We start from the raw sequence: 14,193 nt of genomic DNA on the forward strand, positions 1-14,193 counted from the left end.
ATCTGGTTTCACAGGACTCCTGAACGAGGCTCAGGACTTTGAGTTTCTGTGGTTTGTGCAGCGTTTCCCCATCTTTTGGATGTCTCACGCTCCTGTTTTCTGTTGAGCCAGTTTCCATAGGAGAGAAATGGATACAAAGTGAGTCTTTCAGAGCTGGTGGAGTCCTCAGGCCCCTCCCACTCCTGGATGCCTTTCTATACTAGTTTCCTGAATGTTCCCGGACCATCCAGTCATATGTCAACGGGGCATTATTAAATTCCTGGAGCCCGCACAGTCTCCTTTTTCATATCGCCTAAGATCTGCCTCAGCCGGACGCTCACCCTGCAGTGAATGGTGAATGGGCCTTTCAGACACAAAGGCGTGATTATGCTACCAAAGGAAATTACAGCCTTTTTTTTCTAGGGGTTCTAGAGAAACACATTAGTGGTGCGGATGGGGGCAGTTGTCAGACTGAGTTTTAAAAAACAAGTTGACTATATGTCTATAACTTTATCTGTATCCATCTGTCTATCTATCTATATAGCTCTATCTCCCTCTCACGCATGCTATCTCGCTCTATCTATCTATCCATCCACTCATCCATCCATCTATCCACCCATCCATCCATCTATCTACCCATCCAACCATCTATCCAGCCTGGCAAGGGTGAGATCCCCAGGGCCATACCAAGGAGTATGGATCTCTTCTGAGGCAAGTAGGAGTAATAATCAGATTTGTGTTGCAGAAAGGTTTTCTGGCTGGAAAGTGGAGACTAAAGGAAGGAGAGTGGGAGCAGGGCTGGTGGTGAGGAGACTGTTGTCCTAATGACAGCCAGAGATGATGGGGGCTGGAACTAGGAGGTGACTATGTGGACAGGGAGTCTTGAGTGATATTCAGGAGACAGAATCAAGAGAAGGTGATGATGGTGGAGTGAGTACCAGGAGGGAACCAAAGTTCATGCCCAAGTTTGAGTGAGTGTCATTTCCTGATATGGAGAAGCACAGGGGAGGTTGGGAAGGAGGGACGGGCATGGGAATCCAGCCTGAAGAATGTTAACTGTTTGAGTGGTAAAGGAGGTGGTGACGAGCACAGGCTCCAGCGTCCGATCTTGCCAGAGTCACTACCTGCTGTAGAACTGATCAAACTGCAGAATCACTCAGACCCTCAGTATCCTCTTCCATAAAATAGTACTTCTGATACCGGCCTCTCATAGCTGCCTGATTTTATGAGGAGTAAATGAAACAATGTATGTAGAGAACTTAGGAAAGTACCTGATGCCTAGCTGTTGCTGAATAAATGTTAGAGAAAAAAGTCATGGTATATTTATGAAAATTGACCCATGTTCTGGGGGGGCTTAGTGTTCTAGTTGACTCAGGATAAAATTTGAAATACGTTTCTTTTCTACATGTTTTGCTAATCTTTCTCTAACCATATGAGCCTTTTTCTCCACTTTAAGAAATATAGAGCTGCTGAATTCTAATTTTCAAAAAAGTAAAAACATGACATTAAAATATGAAACAAACACATGTCTAAGATGTTATTTGACTATGAATTAATGAGGAAAACAGGGAGATGTTGGGATTGGTTCAATGAAGTTTGAGAAATAGGGATTTATATAGTAGGTCAAAGGAATTTTGAAATGAATTTGCTGATTGACATCTTCCAGCAATAAACTCTTTTTTTTTTTTTTTACTGGACAGAAATCAATTGCACCTTCATTCATTTACATCGCTATGGACAGGAATTCTTTGCATTGCCCTCACGTGAGAATCATTTACATGGCTATCAGTTAACCTCCACCCCTTCAGAATTGTAAAACCACCTACTCAATAAGTCAATTAAAGGCTCACCCCCCCATATAACAAGATACTCCCCACAGAGTCTGCTATACAACACCCAGAATTGCACCAGAAGGACGCCCTGTCGTTCTTTTAGCATATTTCCAGGTTTTAGATCATTTTTCTTGATATTGATTAGTGATTCTTTGTTGGAAGATTATTATCAATATCCTAATATAAACTTCAGGTCACTAGAAGGCGAGCTCTGTGGGAGGAAGTCTCTTTTCCTTCTTATTCATTACTGTAGCTCTAGTGTCAATTAGCCTGCCTGGCATGCAGTGGATGCTCGATAAAGTTTTAATGAATAAATCAATATTAAAAGTTATGATTTATTGTTTATTCCATACCAGGAACTTTGCAATATGCTTTGTATAAATTGTCTCATTTAATCCTCCGAGTCACCTAAGGTGACACATATCCACCCCCATATACACAGTCACACACATGTGCATACATATACCCATGGACAGCCATGCAAACCACATATACCCATGTGTGTACACATATGCACACACACACATGCACACATATGTCCTTGCACACACATGCACACACATCCCGTACCCTCTGTACCATCAAGTTACTCTCCATTTTCCCATCAGCAAACCATTCCCTTGCATGATGCTGAGTCATCATGTACTCTGTCTCTTACACTGGAAATGTCTCCACCTGATCTGTTTCCGTACGCTGTTTCAGATCCTTGTTTAATATTTCCTCCTCAGTGAACCATCTCTGATTTCCTTCAGGAACTAGATCCCCACGTCTCTCCACTTGTCTCTTGGAACCCACTCAGCAGCTTTCCCGGGCAATGGCGTAGCAGCACTGTGTTTGCCTGTCTGTCTCAGAGGTCCCTGAGATCAGGGGCAGGACTGGAAGCACCTAGCACAGTGCCTCACAGGGAAGAAGTTTGCTAAACTCTTGTTGATTTTAATGGTCTGGGATTACATTTTCTAGGGTGTCCTCAGCCATTCCCCAAAGAGGAGGCCATGACAGCTGCTCCTCTCACCCTGGCCATCCAGAAGCTCAACCCTTGTCTGATGGAGCTGTGCCACTTTTTCCAACAATGTCTCTGCATGAGCCAGAGGACAGACCCCAGGATGGAGGCCATGAGGTAACCTGGGCCAGCTGCTGCTTTTCACGTCCGGTATTTAGGGGCTTCTCATTCTGTGTGGATTCTTTGCAGGTCACAAGGTGGCCAGGTGCTAAATAACCCACAGACAGGTGACAGGTGTCCCTCAAAGAGTGGTCTCTCCAGTAAGTCCTTTACTAGACTGTCACCTCTTCGAGAGCCAGAATGAAACCTCTTTCATTTCTGGGTCCCCAGAACCAAGTGCAGGACTTGCTTGACACAGGAAGTTCAGTTGAGTCAAGTTGAGTCAAGTCTAATCAAGTTGAGTTGAGTTGAACTGAGTTGTGTCACATCTGGTGGAATGATCACAGAGAACTTTGAGTGGTCCCTGAGCCCTAATGCCTTCAGCCTGGTGAGATTTGCGAGAAGAAAATAATTAGAGAACGTGTCCATCTAAAGTCTAGGTCTTTCACAAATCCCTAGCAGTCATTTGCCAGCCAAATGAGAAGACTGTAAAAAGAAAATAAGAAGGCAGCGTCCATCTTCTATTAAGAAGGTCTAGGTGTCGACATTATCCCCTGCCCTGGAGTGCAGACATACCATCTTTTCTTCTGGGATTTATTCTTGGTTGTAGACCCAGAACCAAGCCACGTGGAGGAAGACTTCTGCTCCAGTGGCCTGGGGCCAATCTCTCAGATCTTTAAGGTTATTTTCAGAATCTACTCGTGATCCTTCAGCTTTTCAAATCTCCATCGTCCACTGGCTCTGAGCCCCAAGCTCAGGTTTGCAGCCTTTTTCCATCCCCCCTTTCTGGCCCTGGTCTTGGTCCCTCAATCAGTGTGGATGTTCCACCTGGAGAGGAAAATAAGAAAGATCCATAGACCGAGGGTGACAGCAAGCAAAGTGAAGGCATTTCTCCACTGCACGAGCTGATGCTACAGAAGAGAAAACTTTTGCAACAATACTTTCTTACAGGATCAGCCCCCTATCAGAACCTTCTTCCACTAACTCTTTCAATCAACAACGTGTTTTGAGTCTCCACCATCTATCAGTTATGCTCTGTGCTGAGCCACAGGAATAGAGAGGGGAACCGGAAGTAAACCCAGAACCTGAGGACATCATAACAGAGAGGAGGAAATGGTCATAAACACAAGTGAAAATATGACATAGTAAGTGATAGAACCAAGTCATGCACACAGGCAAAACCTATTAATCTCATCCCCTTGGGAAAAAAAATTACCTTTGAAAAATCTATATTGCAAATATTGGCTAGAAGGATAAACAGGGAAGGCAGAAGTTTCCAGAAAGAAGTTTTGAGTTTAAATTTAGAGAAATGAAGCCTCTGTAAACCTGAGCTTATTTTTTCTTTTCCCTGTATTTTAACTTAATAATGAATTTTTCTATAAACTCATAGTACATGTTGAATATGGGCTAAGAATAACAGAGTGGGAGGCTGGCATTACTCAGTATGTTTGTTGAATAAGACAGCCCCTGTGATCAAAACATCATGGTTTAGTGGGGAAGTTGGCCATGTAAAGAGATAAATCACAGGGAGGTATGACAAGTGCAACAGCAGATTCCGAATATGGGCTGTGGGCCCCAGAGGAAATGACTAATAGGGCTTGATGGAGGAGCAGGAGTTTTCCAAGCATAAAATGGGAGAGGCCACTCCAGGCAAAAGGAAGAGCGTATGCAAAGATGGAGAGCGAGAGGCAGCCTGGAACATCTTAGGACCACCAAGACGTTCAATGTGGCTGCAGCAAAGATGGAGGCCACTGTCCTTGGCGTATGTCCCTATTCAGGAACACTTTGTCCTTTCAAGCACCTGGTTAGCGCTTGCAAGGTTTTTATTTTTTCCACAGCTCCAGTTGCTTCTCCCGGCTTTCCATTCCCTCCTTCATTCTGAACAGATTGAGCTCAGTCCCCAGGGTAGTTTGACAGCCTCTGTGTTTTGGAAGCAGTTTTTTGTGGTTGTTAGAAAAAAAATTTTGTCAAGCTGCACACTGTCAAGTCAGCAGAGAGGGAAATGGGACTAGGCCACAGAACCAAGGCCCTCAAAGCTAGGAAGTGGCTTAGCATGCTGTAGGAGAGTGGGGTTGAAACCAAGCAGACCTGGGTTTAAAGTTAGGCTCTGACACTTATAAGCTATGTGAGCTAGTCATTTAACCTATCTGAATTTCAGTTTATCTTCAAAATGGATATAGCCCCGTCTACATCCCCAGCCATGTGTTGCCCAATTCCAGGAGCACCATTCATATAGAAGGGTAGCAGCCTTCTTGCCTATGTTGCCAGATTGTGGTGAGAAGAAATTGAAATGAAATGAAATCATTTCTCTAATTGGTCCTGCACAGCCTGGAAAGCTGCACTCAGTGGTTGCTGACTGATGAGGATGCACTTGTGGTTGTCGGTGCACTGCTCTCTTGTTCACTCTCCTAGCCAAGCTTGAATTCCACCTGTAGCATCCTTGACATGTTGTAGCTGTGGCAACAAAATTCCTAGTGGCCATGTCAGCTGTTGAGCAAGCTTTTGAGATGTCATCTTGAGAATATAAGGTCACAGGCTCACAGCAAAAGTAGCCCTGGTGGTATTCATCACTCCACTCGACTCTCAGATCCATTCCCTGCTCTTTCTCTAATCTGCTCTGTAATGAAGGGGGTTGACTGGTACATACTACATTTCCCAGAATACCTTGCCAGCCAGCTTCCTGTTTATCCAATGGGAGATATTGGCAGGAGATCGGAGGACAGTAGAGGGGAGAAGCCAGAAATTTTCTACCCCTGTATTTCACATTGAACAATATTTCCCCTGTTGCTTCTTTCTAATCTCTTTTTAGGTTAGAGTTCTTCTAATCCCTTTATATTTAGTTCCCAGTATTAAATTCGCTCTCTAGAACCACCTGGGTTTGTTTTCTCCCAGCTGGGCCTTGACTCATCTTGGTCTTGTTGTCTACTAGAATGGCAATGTGTTCTGGCATGGAGTGGCTTACTTGGGTTAATTCAGGATGTCTGGGCAAATCGGTTCATCTCTGTGCCTCGGTTTCCTCAGTTTTGCAGTGTCTTGTAAATAGAATGTGATAGAACCTGGGAAATCTTTACAGCCAGCTTTACTTGAGAAGTTAGTCACTCCCCAGAGCGTGCTAGCATCACAGAATGATAGAGATGGAAGAGAAATTAGACAGTGTTTAGCCCAACCTCCTCATGCATCAGGTGAGGGATTAAAAGGGAAGTGAATTCCCAGACTCCCACACTGAGCTGGTGACACAGCCCGCACTGAAAACTCTTCTTCCTAATAATGTGATCAGTGCTCTTCTCGCTGAAGTCCTTTGAAGGAATCCTTGCAGCCACCAGCCAAGAGCCAAGGATATTATTTTGCAAAGTATTTTCTGCAATGTCAACTATAACAGCACTGCCCTCTTACTCCATCTCACACAGAAAACCAAATAAATGAACATCATCATTTATTGAGCACCTATTATAATAAGTCTGGCACTGTTCAGGAACTTTGCAAACGTTATCTCATTTAGTGCTATGAGAACCTATGAGTGTAGGTTCTATTATTGCCTTTTGTTTATATGTGGAAAGACGAAGGCCCAGAGAATTAAGAAATCAGCCTGAAGTCACACGTTCTAGTAAGTGATGATGCTAGGACTAAAAATAAGTCTTGTTGACGCTAAATTCTGAGCGTTCTCCTACTCTGCCTCATTTGCTACTTCTCCTCCCATGCCCTATAAAGATGAGAAGTGGGTTCTCTGCAGTGAATATTTGGCCATTATGACTTTTTTTAGTCTGATTGTCTTCTAACGGCCACAAAAAATAGTGATTGCTCTCAACTCTGATCTAAATCTTTAGGTACTGTCTTGAATACTATTCCTGGTTTCTGAAGAATGCAACATACATCTGTCAGAGGGTGAAAAGGTTGTCCCACTCGCTCAGTAAGTACACAGCTTGACTACATTGTAACTTAGCGATGAATGTATTATATGCAAGAGTTCTAGAACTCTGAGAGATTTTCCCGCCTTAGCAAGGAGCCAGTAGAGAGAGGTGGAGCTCATCTAGTTGGTCGTTAATTCTAGACAAAAAGAGTCTAGAGTATGTCTGATTTCCCTTCACCGAACAGTTTGATGTTTGCAATAAGGTATAGAAAAAAAAAAGCAGGAGTCATCCCGACGAAGCAATGCTGCTTTCTGTGTGATCTTGGGCAACTTGCTTCTCCTCTCTGAGTCCCATGTGAGCTAAAAAGACAAACAAACAAAGAAAATTCAAACAGAAGACAAACCCCGTGTAAACACTCAAATTCCTGCCCAAAGCAAAATGGATACAAATAATTCAAGGAAAGAAGGCAGCATGAGGTGCTGGAAGCAGGGTGTATGGTACCTCTTGCCTCATCCTGGTGGCGTCAGAGCCCCATCTACTCTCAGGGGTGCCAGACATCGGCTTTATTCTTTCTCCCGCTTTTGCAGACAAAAGTGGCTGATCTAGTCTGTCGGGTCCCAAAACCAATGGTTTGGCCATTTTATTGTGCCATCCACCTGGACTATCTCGTCTAAGGGATTCTGGCCTCCTAAAAGTCGTGGAACTATACTGAACTCTGTGAAAAATCCCTGCTTAATGTACCCCAAATATAAGCTGGGTGCTCTATGGCCCAGTCTTGGCAATGTTTTACATTAAAACAAACAAACAGTTTAGCCACCCAATGCTTCCTTGTGGGTCTTAAAGAACATTGAGTGGATTCGTGATAACACTTCTTAGAAACGCTTCCTCTTCTTTTTGCCCTCCATTAGCTCTCACTTCCCACAGCTACCATCTCAAAGCCCCTATCCAGGCTTCATTTTCCAATGGATCACTCACTAACACTCCTAAAATCAAACTTTCTGGCTCTCCTCTATTTCCACATCCCTCCTCTTGTTTATTTTCTCTTCCTTTTGCCTCTATGCTTTCTTCTCTCTCAAACATAGCTCCCTTAATTCTTGTGCAAATCCATCACCCCACTTCTCCCTTCTCTTTCTATCATCGCCTTTATTCTGCAGCACAAAAGCCAAGCATCTGCAGAGGGGAGGTAGGGGGCTCAGGAGTCAAAGATAGAAATCCCTTAACCTGCTGTGGGGAGAGGGGATAGGAAATCTTGCAGCGACTTATAATTGAATGGCTCTCCTTTCGTCCTTGCCACGTTAAAATCTCTACACAAACAACGTATTACATTTACTGAACAACATATTAATGAGTCTAGATTAGCTGTATGCACACTGGGGAGATGAGGTAGATACAGCTGGGTATTAGAAAAACATCACTGGGCAGAGAATGGAGAAATGAGGGCTGCTCCCGACTCAACTTTGCTGCTAATTAGCAAGAGGGTCTTACACAAGTCCTTTCCGCTCTCTGACATTGACTTTGAGTAACTCGCTGTCCAGTGCATTCCCACACACTTGCCTTCGGAAAGAGCCTGGGCTATCACTCTTGCTGTCAGAATTGATGTCTCTGTAGCATTTTCTTCTCAGCACCTTGAGTTTCCTCTTCTTTTTTTCTTTCAGCCTTAAAACAAAAATGCCTTGAGAATATCTGCAAGTCTGTGTGAGGTCTTGAAAGAGCAATGGGACCTAACAACAATGGGCAGCATCTCTCCACCCTGGCCCCTGGTCCAAGTTGGCTGCATTGCAGAATTCACCCAGGCTCCAGCTAGATCATCAATTAATTGAAAGCAGTCCCTTTTGGAAGTAGCATTTCTTTCTCTCCTGTGAATCTGTTTGAGGTATTGAAGGTGGAAGATGACATGTTAGAGGCCTCACAGTTGATGCAGTAATGCCAACTCCCCTGTCTGCCCCAAGGTCACAGAAACCTGATATCTATGCCCAAGAAACTCCCATGATGCTTGCAGTAATTCTGAGACTGAAGAAATGGGGTTGAGGTGTGACATTAGCAGGAACAAACCAGTCCAGGCACTGAGACTCTGACTAGAACCGAAAGTGACTTAAAGTTGGCACTTTAGGAAGGCAACACAAGGATAAACAAGGAAAACTGAAGCTGTACCCTGGGGAGAGTCACATCCGATTTCTCTGTACAGTTTACTAGAAGTTGGTTCTGTGTAACTAATCAGACCTGCTGTACCCTGGGGTCCAGATAATCTCCCAAGCCCCCTAAGTAGGAGGTGATGAGAACCTTATCTCAGGAGGAGGAGAGAGTTGTTCTTGTTGATGTCTTGTCTTGATTCCCCTCATGTGCCCCCATACTTGGGGGTCCCTAGGAGCATGCTCAGGTTCAATGATTCACTAACAGGACTCACGGAACTCAGAACAGTTGTTAGATTCACATTTACTCTTTATTACAGCAAAAGGACACAGACCCAGATCAGCAGAGGTAAAAGGTGCAGGGCGGAGTCCAGGAGAGCCCAGACACCAGCTTCCGCTGTCCTCTCCAGTGGGGTCCTGTGGATGGCACTTACTCTGCCAGCAGTGGTGTGTGACAACATTTACAGACCATTATCAACCAGGAAAGCTCATCTGAGCCATGGAGTCCAGATTTTTATTAGGTGTTGGTCATGTGGACATGAAGTGCCCTCATGGCTGACTGTACGTGGTCTCCAGCCGCTCCAGAGGTCAAGCCAGCACAGCGTGACCTGAGGCCCCAACTATGAATCACATCCTTGGCTTAGACTATCTGGCATGGCCCAAAGCCCCAGGTGGGGAAAGACATTCTCATCAGGCAGGATATTCCAAGCGTTCAGAGGTGGTCTCCCAGGAGCCGTCCAAGGGCAGAGCTTTCCTTGGAAGTTGCAGGGTTGAACATCGTAGCCCTGCTGAGTCAGCCCTCTGCTGCACACCCACTCACTGAGGGGTCCCCTTATTGTATCAGATCCCTCTTTACTGTTTCCACGTCTGCAGTTGCTCCAATATCCCTGTAAATGCTGAGTCAATATGCAAAGCATTACTAAACAGGTTTACTCTTTCTGGTGGACCCACAAGGACTGCTGAGTCCCTCACTATGGGGACAGCTTCCCTCTCGATGTGTCTGGAGCCCTTGTTCCACTCTCTCACCTTAGTCACTGCCTGGCCATCAATCTTCCACCTTTTTGAGATCTATACCTTCTCTTTGGTGAGAAAAGTCACCTTCCATTTGGGGTGCAAGTAGAGACAGTTTTCCCCATTGGAAGACACTTGGGGGCCCTTGCACCACCTGTGAACAACTGGTCCTTGGGGAGGCAGAACTTGAATTTTGGGGAGAGAAGCAGCCAGATGCTTCCCTGTCTGGCCATACACAGAAAGATTTCTTTTGAATCCCCAGAACTCTTGAGAGACACTCAAAGTTATGCAAATTTAAAGCTCAAAAACAGCTGTTATCATGACTTTTGGGGCCTGCAAAGGGCCCTCTAGTTTACTGAGGATACAGTAAATTTGCCAAGGCAAAGGGACTCCAGTTTGGATCGGAATCAAGAAAGGAGCTCCATTCATTAGGTGTGGGTTAATCTGACTCGACCCTCTCTGACGGATGAAGTTGATATTAATTAAGGATCTTTGGCAAGAAAGGATCCCTGCAGTGCCCTAAAGAGTAATTTATCATCAGGGAAAGTAGGATGGACTGATGACTTGGTCCCAACACCCCAGCTCTCTGCTTGTGGGGAAAGCCCATGTGGACCCAGCCACCCCATACTTTGGGGATAATGACTGAGCGTGACTATAACTTTTAAAAGCCCACATGCGGATGACCTCTGAGGCCCGCGCAGGGATCTGACCTCGAAGCAGGGACAAAGGCTCAGAGGACCATATGGGACTGGTTTTCTAGGATCACACTATCTGTCACAACAGCAGCCACAGCAGGTGGAAAATGGGGCCCAGAGCAGACTGACCCGAGCCTGGAGTCCACGGTCTGCTGAAATTTAAGAAGTTTGAGCCCTCCTGATTGAATAATCCTGATTTGGGATGCTTAGTGCAATGAGGAGGCCTCCAGGGCTGCTACTATGCAGGAGCTCCTGCCAATTTGTACATATGTGGCCACCAGTGGTTTGCTGATGAGGTGAAAGAGATGGAACAGTTATTGTCCCCCAGCTGAGGAAGGAGACAGTGCAGTTACACATGTAACATCATTAAACAGGATTCTTCCTGGAGGCAAAGGCACAGGTGCATTTCTGTCTATTTCATTTATGCCCCAAAGACAAGCTAAATTGGCATGAGAAAGGGAGGGAGGGGAGAGGGAGCAGGGGCTTGGGGGGGAGGAGAGAGGGAAAATGGAAGAGGAGGAGGTATTGCGTGTGTGTTTCTTAGTCCCGTGTGTGTTTCTGTGGGTTTGTGTGAGCATGTGGCTGTGTCTGCCTCTTTCTGAATAGTTGCATTCGTGTTGAGGGTTTGTGTGAGTATGGAAATCGGATGCTTTTGTAATACAATCTGTAATTTTAAACTCTCCTACAACAACCTTTTTTCTCTTCTGTCTGAGTTCTTGTGAAAACCTCACTCTCACCCCACTCCACCAACAGAGAGAGAAAGACCAAGGTTCCTGGGACACACTAGGCCAGTGGTTCTCAATCAGGGGTGATCTGGAGCTCCCAAGGGATGTTTGGCAGGGACTAGAGACATTTTTGTTTGTCACAACTTGGGGAGGGGGATGGCTTCTGGAGTCTAGTGGGTCAAGGCCCCACAGGCCACTAAACATCCTACAATGCACAGGACAGTCCCCACAACAGAAGATCATTGGCCCAAAATGCCAACAGTGCTAAATTTGAGATACCCCGTTGTAGGCCACGTGGAGAAAATGAACCTTTTCAAATCCCCATGAAGTGTCTAGAACAACATACCTATGCAGGGTGTTATTATGCCTTAGCAGTGAGCAGCAGTTATGCCCTGGAGATGCTGAAAGGATGGATTTTGTTACATTGGACCCCACATCCCCATTGACTTAATGCTTTAGGAGACGGTGTAACTTACACGCTAGTGAGAAAGGACTAGGGCACTAGCTTCGTTCCTCAATGCACATGAGACACGGAACAATACTTAATGATCTATAAACAAAAGTTCAGTGCACAAGGACAGCTAATTATTTGAAGCAGCCCTTCTGTGGCTTCTGTAAAGGCTCAGGGCTCCCCAGATTTAATCGCTGGAGGAGCCCTGGTTCTCCGGGAGGCAGTGGTAGAGTGATCAACACAGAGCGTCCTCAGCCAGGCCAACCAGTAAGTCAGGAAGGACCCCATCACATGAGCCAGACATATGCCTCAACCTCGAAGACCCAACTTGTGCTCCATCTCGCTGCTGCAGAGATGAGAAGGAGAAAATCCTGTAAAAATATTTGTGGTGCATGATAGGTACTCAGTAAGTGTTAGTCCTCCTTGTTAAAATCTAGAAAGGGAACAATTCACAAGGGGGCTACAAGAGGAGAGGTGGAGCAGGGACTCACTGAGACCCCGCTGCCTACCGCGCCCCTTCCCGGGCTCTCCTCACTCCCACAGTCCTAGGGGGATTGTCCCCATTTAGCAGCTGCGGGAGCCAAGACTGAGCAGTGACAAGTTCAATGTCCCACTACTAACGAGTGAGCAGGGCTGGCGCGGGGACCTGGCATGTCTGATTAGAATACCCCATCTTGGCCCAGCCCACAGCTTGGGCAGAAAACTCCTAAAGGGGAGAGGCATCGAATTCCCAGGCCTGAGGCCAGGAACATATAAGAAAACATCACAGAGATCCTGTTGCTGAAGAATGAACTAGACCAGACAAAGCCAGCCCTTTCCCTCGCAGGAGAGCCTGTGTGACTTTCATCGGTCTTTCATCCCCCAGAGCTCCCTTGACGACCCCGAGACATAATCCCTGGGCCTCCAAACCTTTGAGGTGGAGTGAGGGGCATGGAACAGGGCAGCCTTTGTTCTCTGATTAGAGCCTGGGTCTTCTCTGAGGCTCAAGATGGGGCCTCTTAATATGGAGCCTCCACCTGCTCCAAGCCATAGTATTACGATGCCTCCTCCCCCTCAGAGGCAGCCCACCTGTCAACGTTCATGAAAGGCTGTTCTATTGATGTGAGGAGGGGGAGGCGATCACATGACTAAGGGTCTTTCTTTGGGGTATAAAGGGCTCAGTCACCATCTTGTTCAAAGCCGAGCGTCGTTCATCCAACTGCTTTCGAGTGGGACCTTCACGGTAGGCACCCTCTTTGCCTGATGGGGTGGGGAGCCAAGAAGGAGGAAGGGAGGGATGGAGGGTGAGGTGGGGAAGGATGGAGGGATGGAGGGAGAAATGGATGAAAGAAGGGAGGGAGGAGGGAGAGAGGGAAGGAAAAAGGGAGGGGGGGATGGATGGAGAGATGAGGGGAGAAATAGATGGAGGAAGAGAGGCAGGCAGGGGCATTTCAGGGAGTGTCTGAGATCCAGATGCTACTCCAGGATGTTCTAGGAACTCAAAGCCACTCTGAGCCCTTGTATGAGGAGACGCGATGCCTGAGGGACAACACCTGGTGAATCTACCTGAGAAAAAAAAATCTACCAAGCCACATCAGTGAGGGTCCTACAAACCTGTGTGGGCCACTGACTCTCCCCAGGGCACCTGATGCAGAAATATAATAATCATCAATTATGGGCCGGCCTTACTGAGTACTGTGCGTGCAGGGCATGTGACCCACCTTTACAAGTATTATCCCATTTAATCTCATGATGCCTTGATGAAGAACCACCATTATGGGCATTTTACTGCCCAGGAAAGCGAGTTCCAGGCAGCTTCGGTGCCTGGCTCAGGGGACTCAAAGAGTTACGGCAGAGCCTGCGCTCCCCACCCCACCCCAGGTCTGTCCAGCTAGAAAAGCCTTGCTCTTAGACACTTCCTGCACTGTGAGGAATTGGTCATCAGGACCCTTGGTGATTAGTGAGCCAGGTGTGTGCAAATGGTGTGTGCAGATCTCATCTGTAAAATGAGCAATTGGACTAGATGATTCCATTGCCCTTTCCAAGTTCGGACATTACATTCTGACATTCTGTCACTGTGTGATGATAACAATAATAAATCTAACATAGTAAGTGTCAGGTGGTGACATCAGCCTCAGTCATGTGGGTATGACTTCAATGGGGTCCTCTGAAATGCCTTCAGCGTCTCGCCCGCGGAGTTTCCAGGACATGCCACCTTCCATCTGGAGACATCCTAGGCCTCGCCCTTAAGTTTTAGGCTGGTTTCCTGGCCTTGGCAAGAAGGCGTTCAGATCTTAGTCTCCTTAGGACGATCAGAGAGCCTGTCTAACTTTGAAAGTCAACTTGCTCTAGGAAATTATTTGGCTAAAAAAGGTTACAAAGAGAACTATGCCTGAGCAAGATCAGATAATAACCAGAGTATTCGAGAATGCTTGACCTGAGGGA

General features: G+C 46.2%; 1 protein-coding gene across 1 annotated transcript in view; it reads left to right on the plus strand.

Moving 5' to 3' along the window:
• The window catches only part of HHLA1 (HERV-H LTR-associating 1), a 31,355-nt gene extending 22,898 nt beyond the window's left edge, over positions 1-8,457 (plus strand). The window contains exons 14-16 of the mRNA XM_046642498.1: positions 2,772-2,928; positions 6,735-6,817; positions 8,414-8,457. Coding sequence (XP_046498454.1) covers positions 2,772-2,928; positions 6,735-6,817; positions 8,414-8,457 — 284 coding nt within the window. The remainder of the gene's footprint in view (positions 1-2,771; positions 2,929-6,734; positions 6,818-8,413) is intronic.
• Positions 8,458-14,193: the final 5,736 nt, after the last annotated feature.

The sequence above is a fragment of the Equus quagga genome, chromosome 16 (assembly GCF_021613505.1).
Source record: "Equus quagga isolate Etosha38 chromosome 16, UCLA_HA_Equagga_1.0, whole genome shotgun sequence".
Lineage (NCBI taxonomy): Eukaryota > Metazoa > Chordata > Mammalia > Perissodactyla > Equidae > Equus > Equus quagga.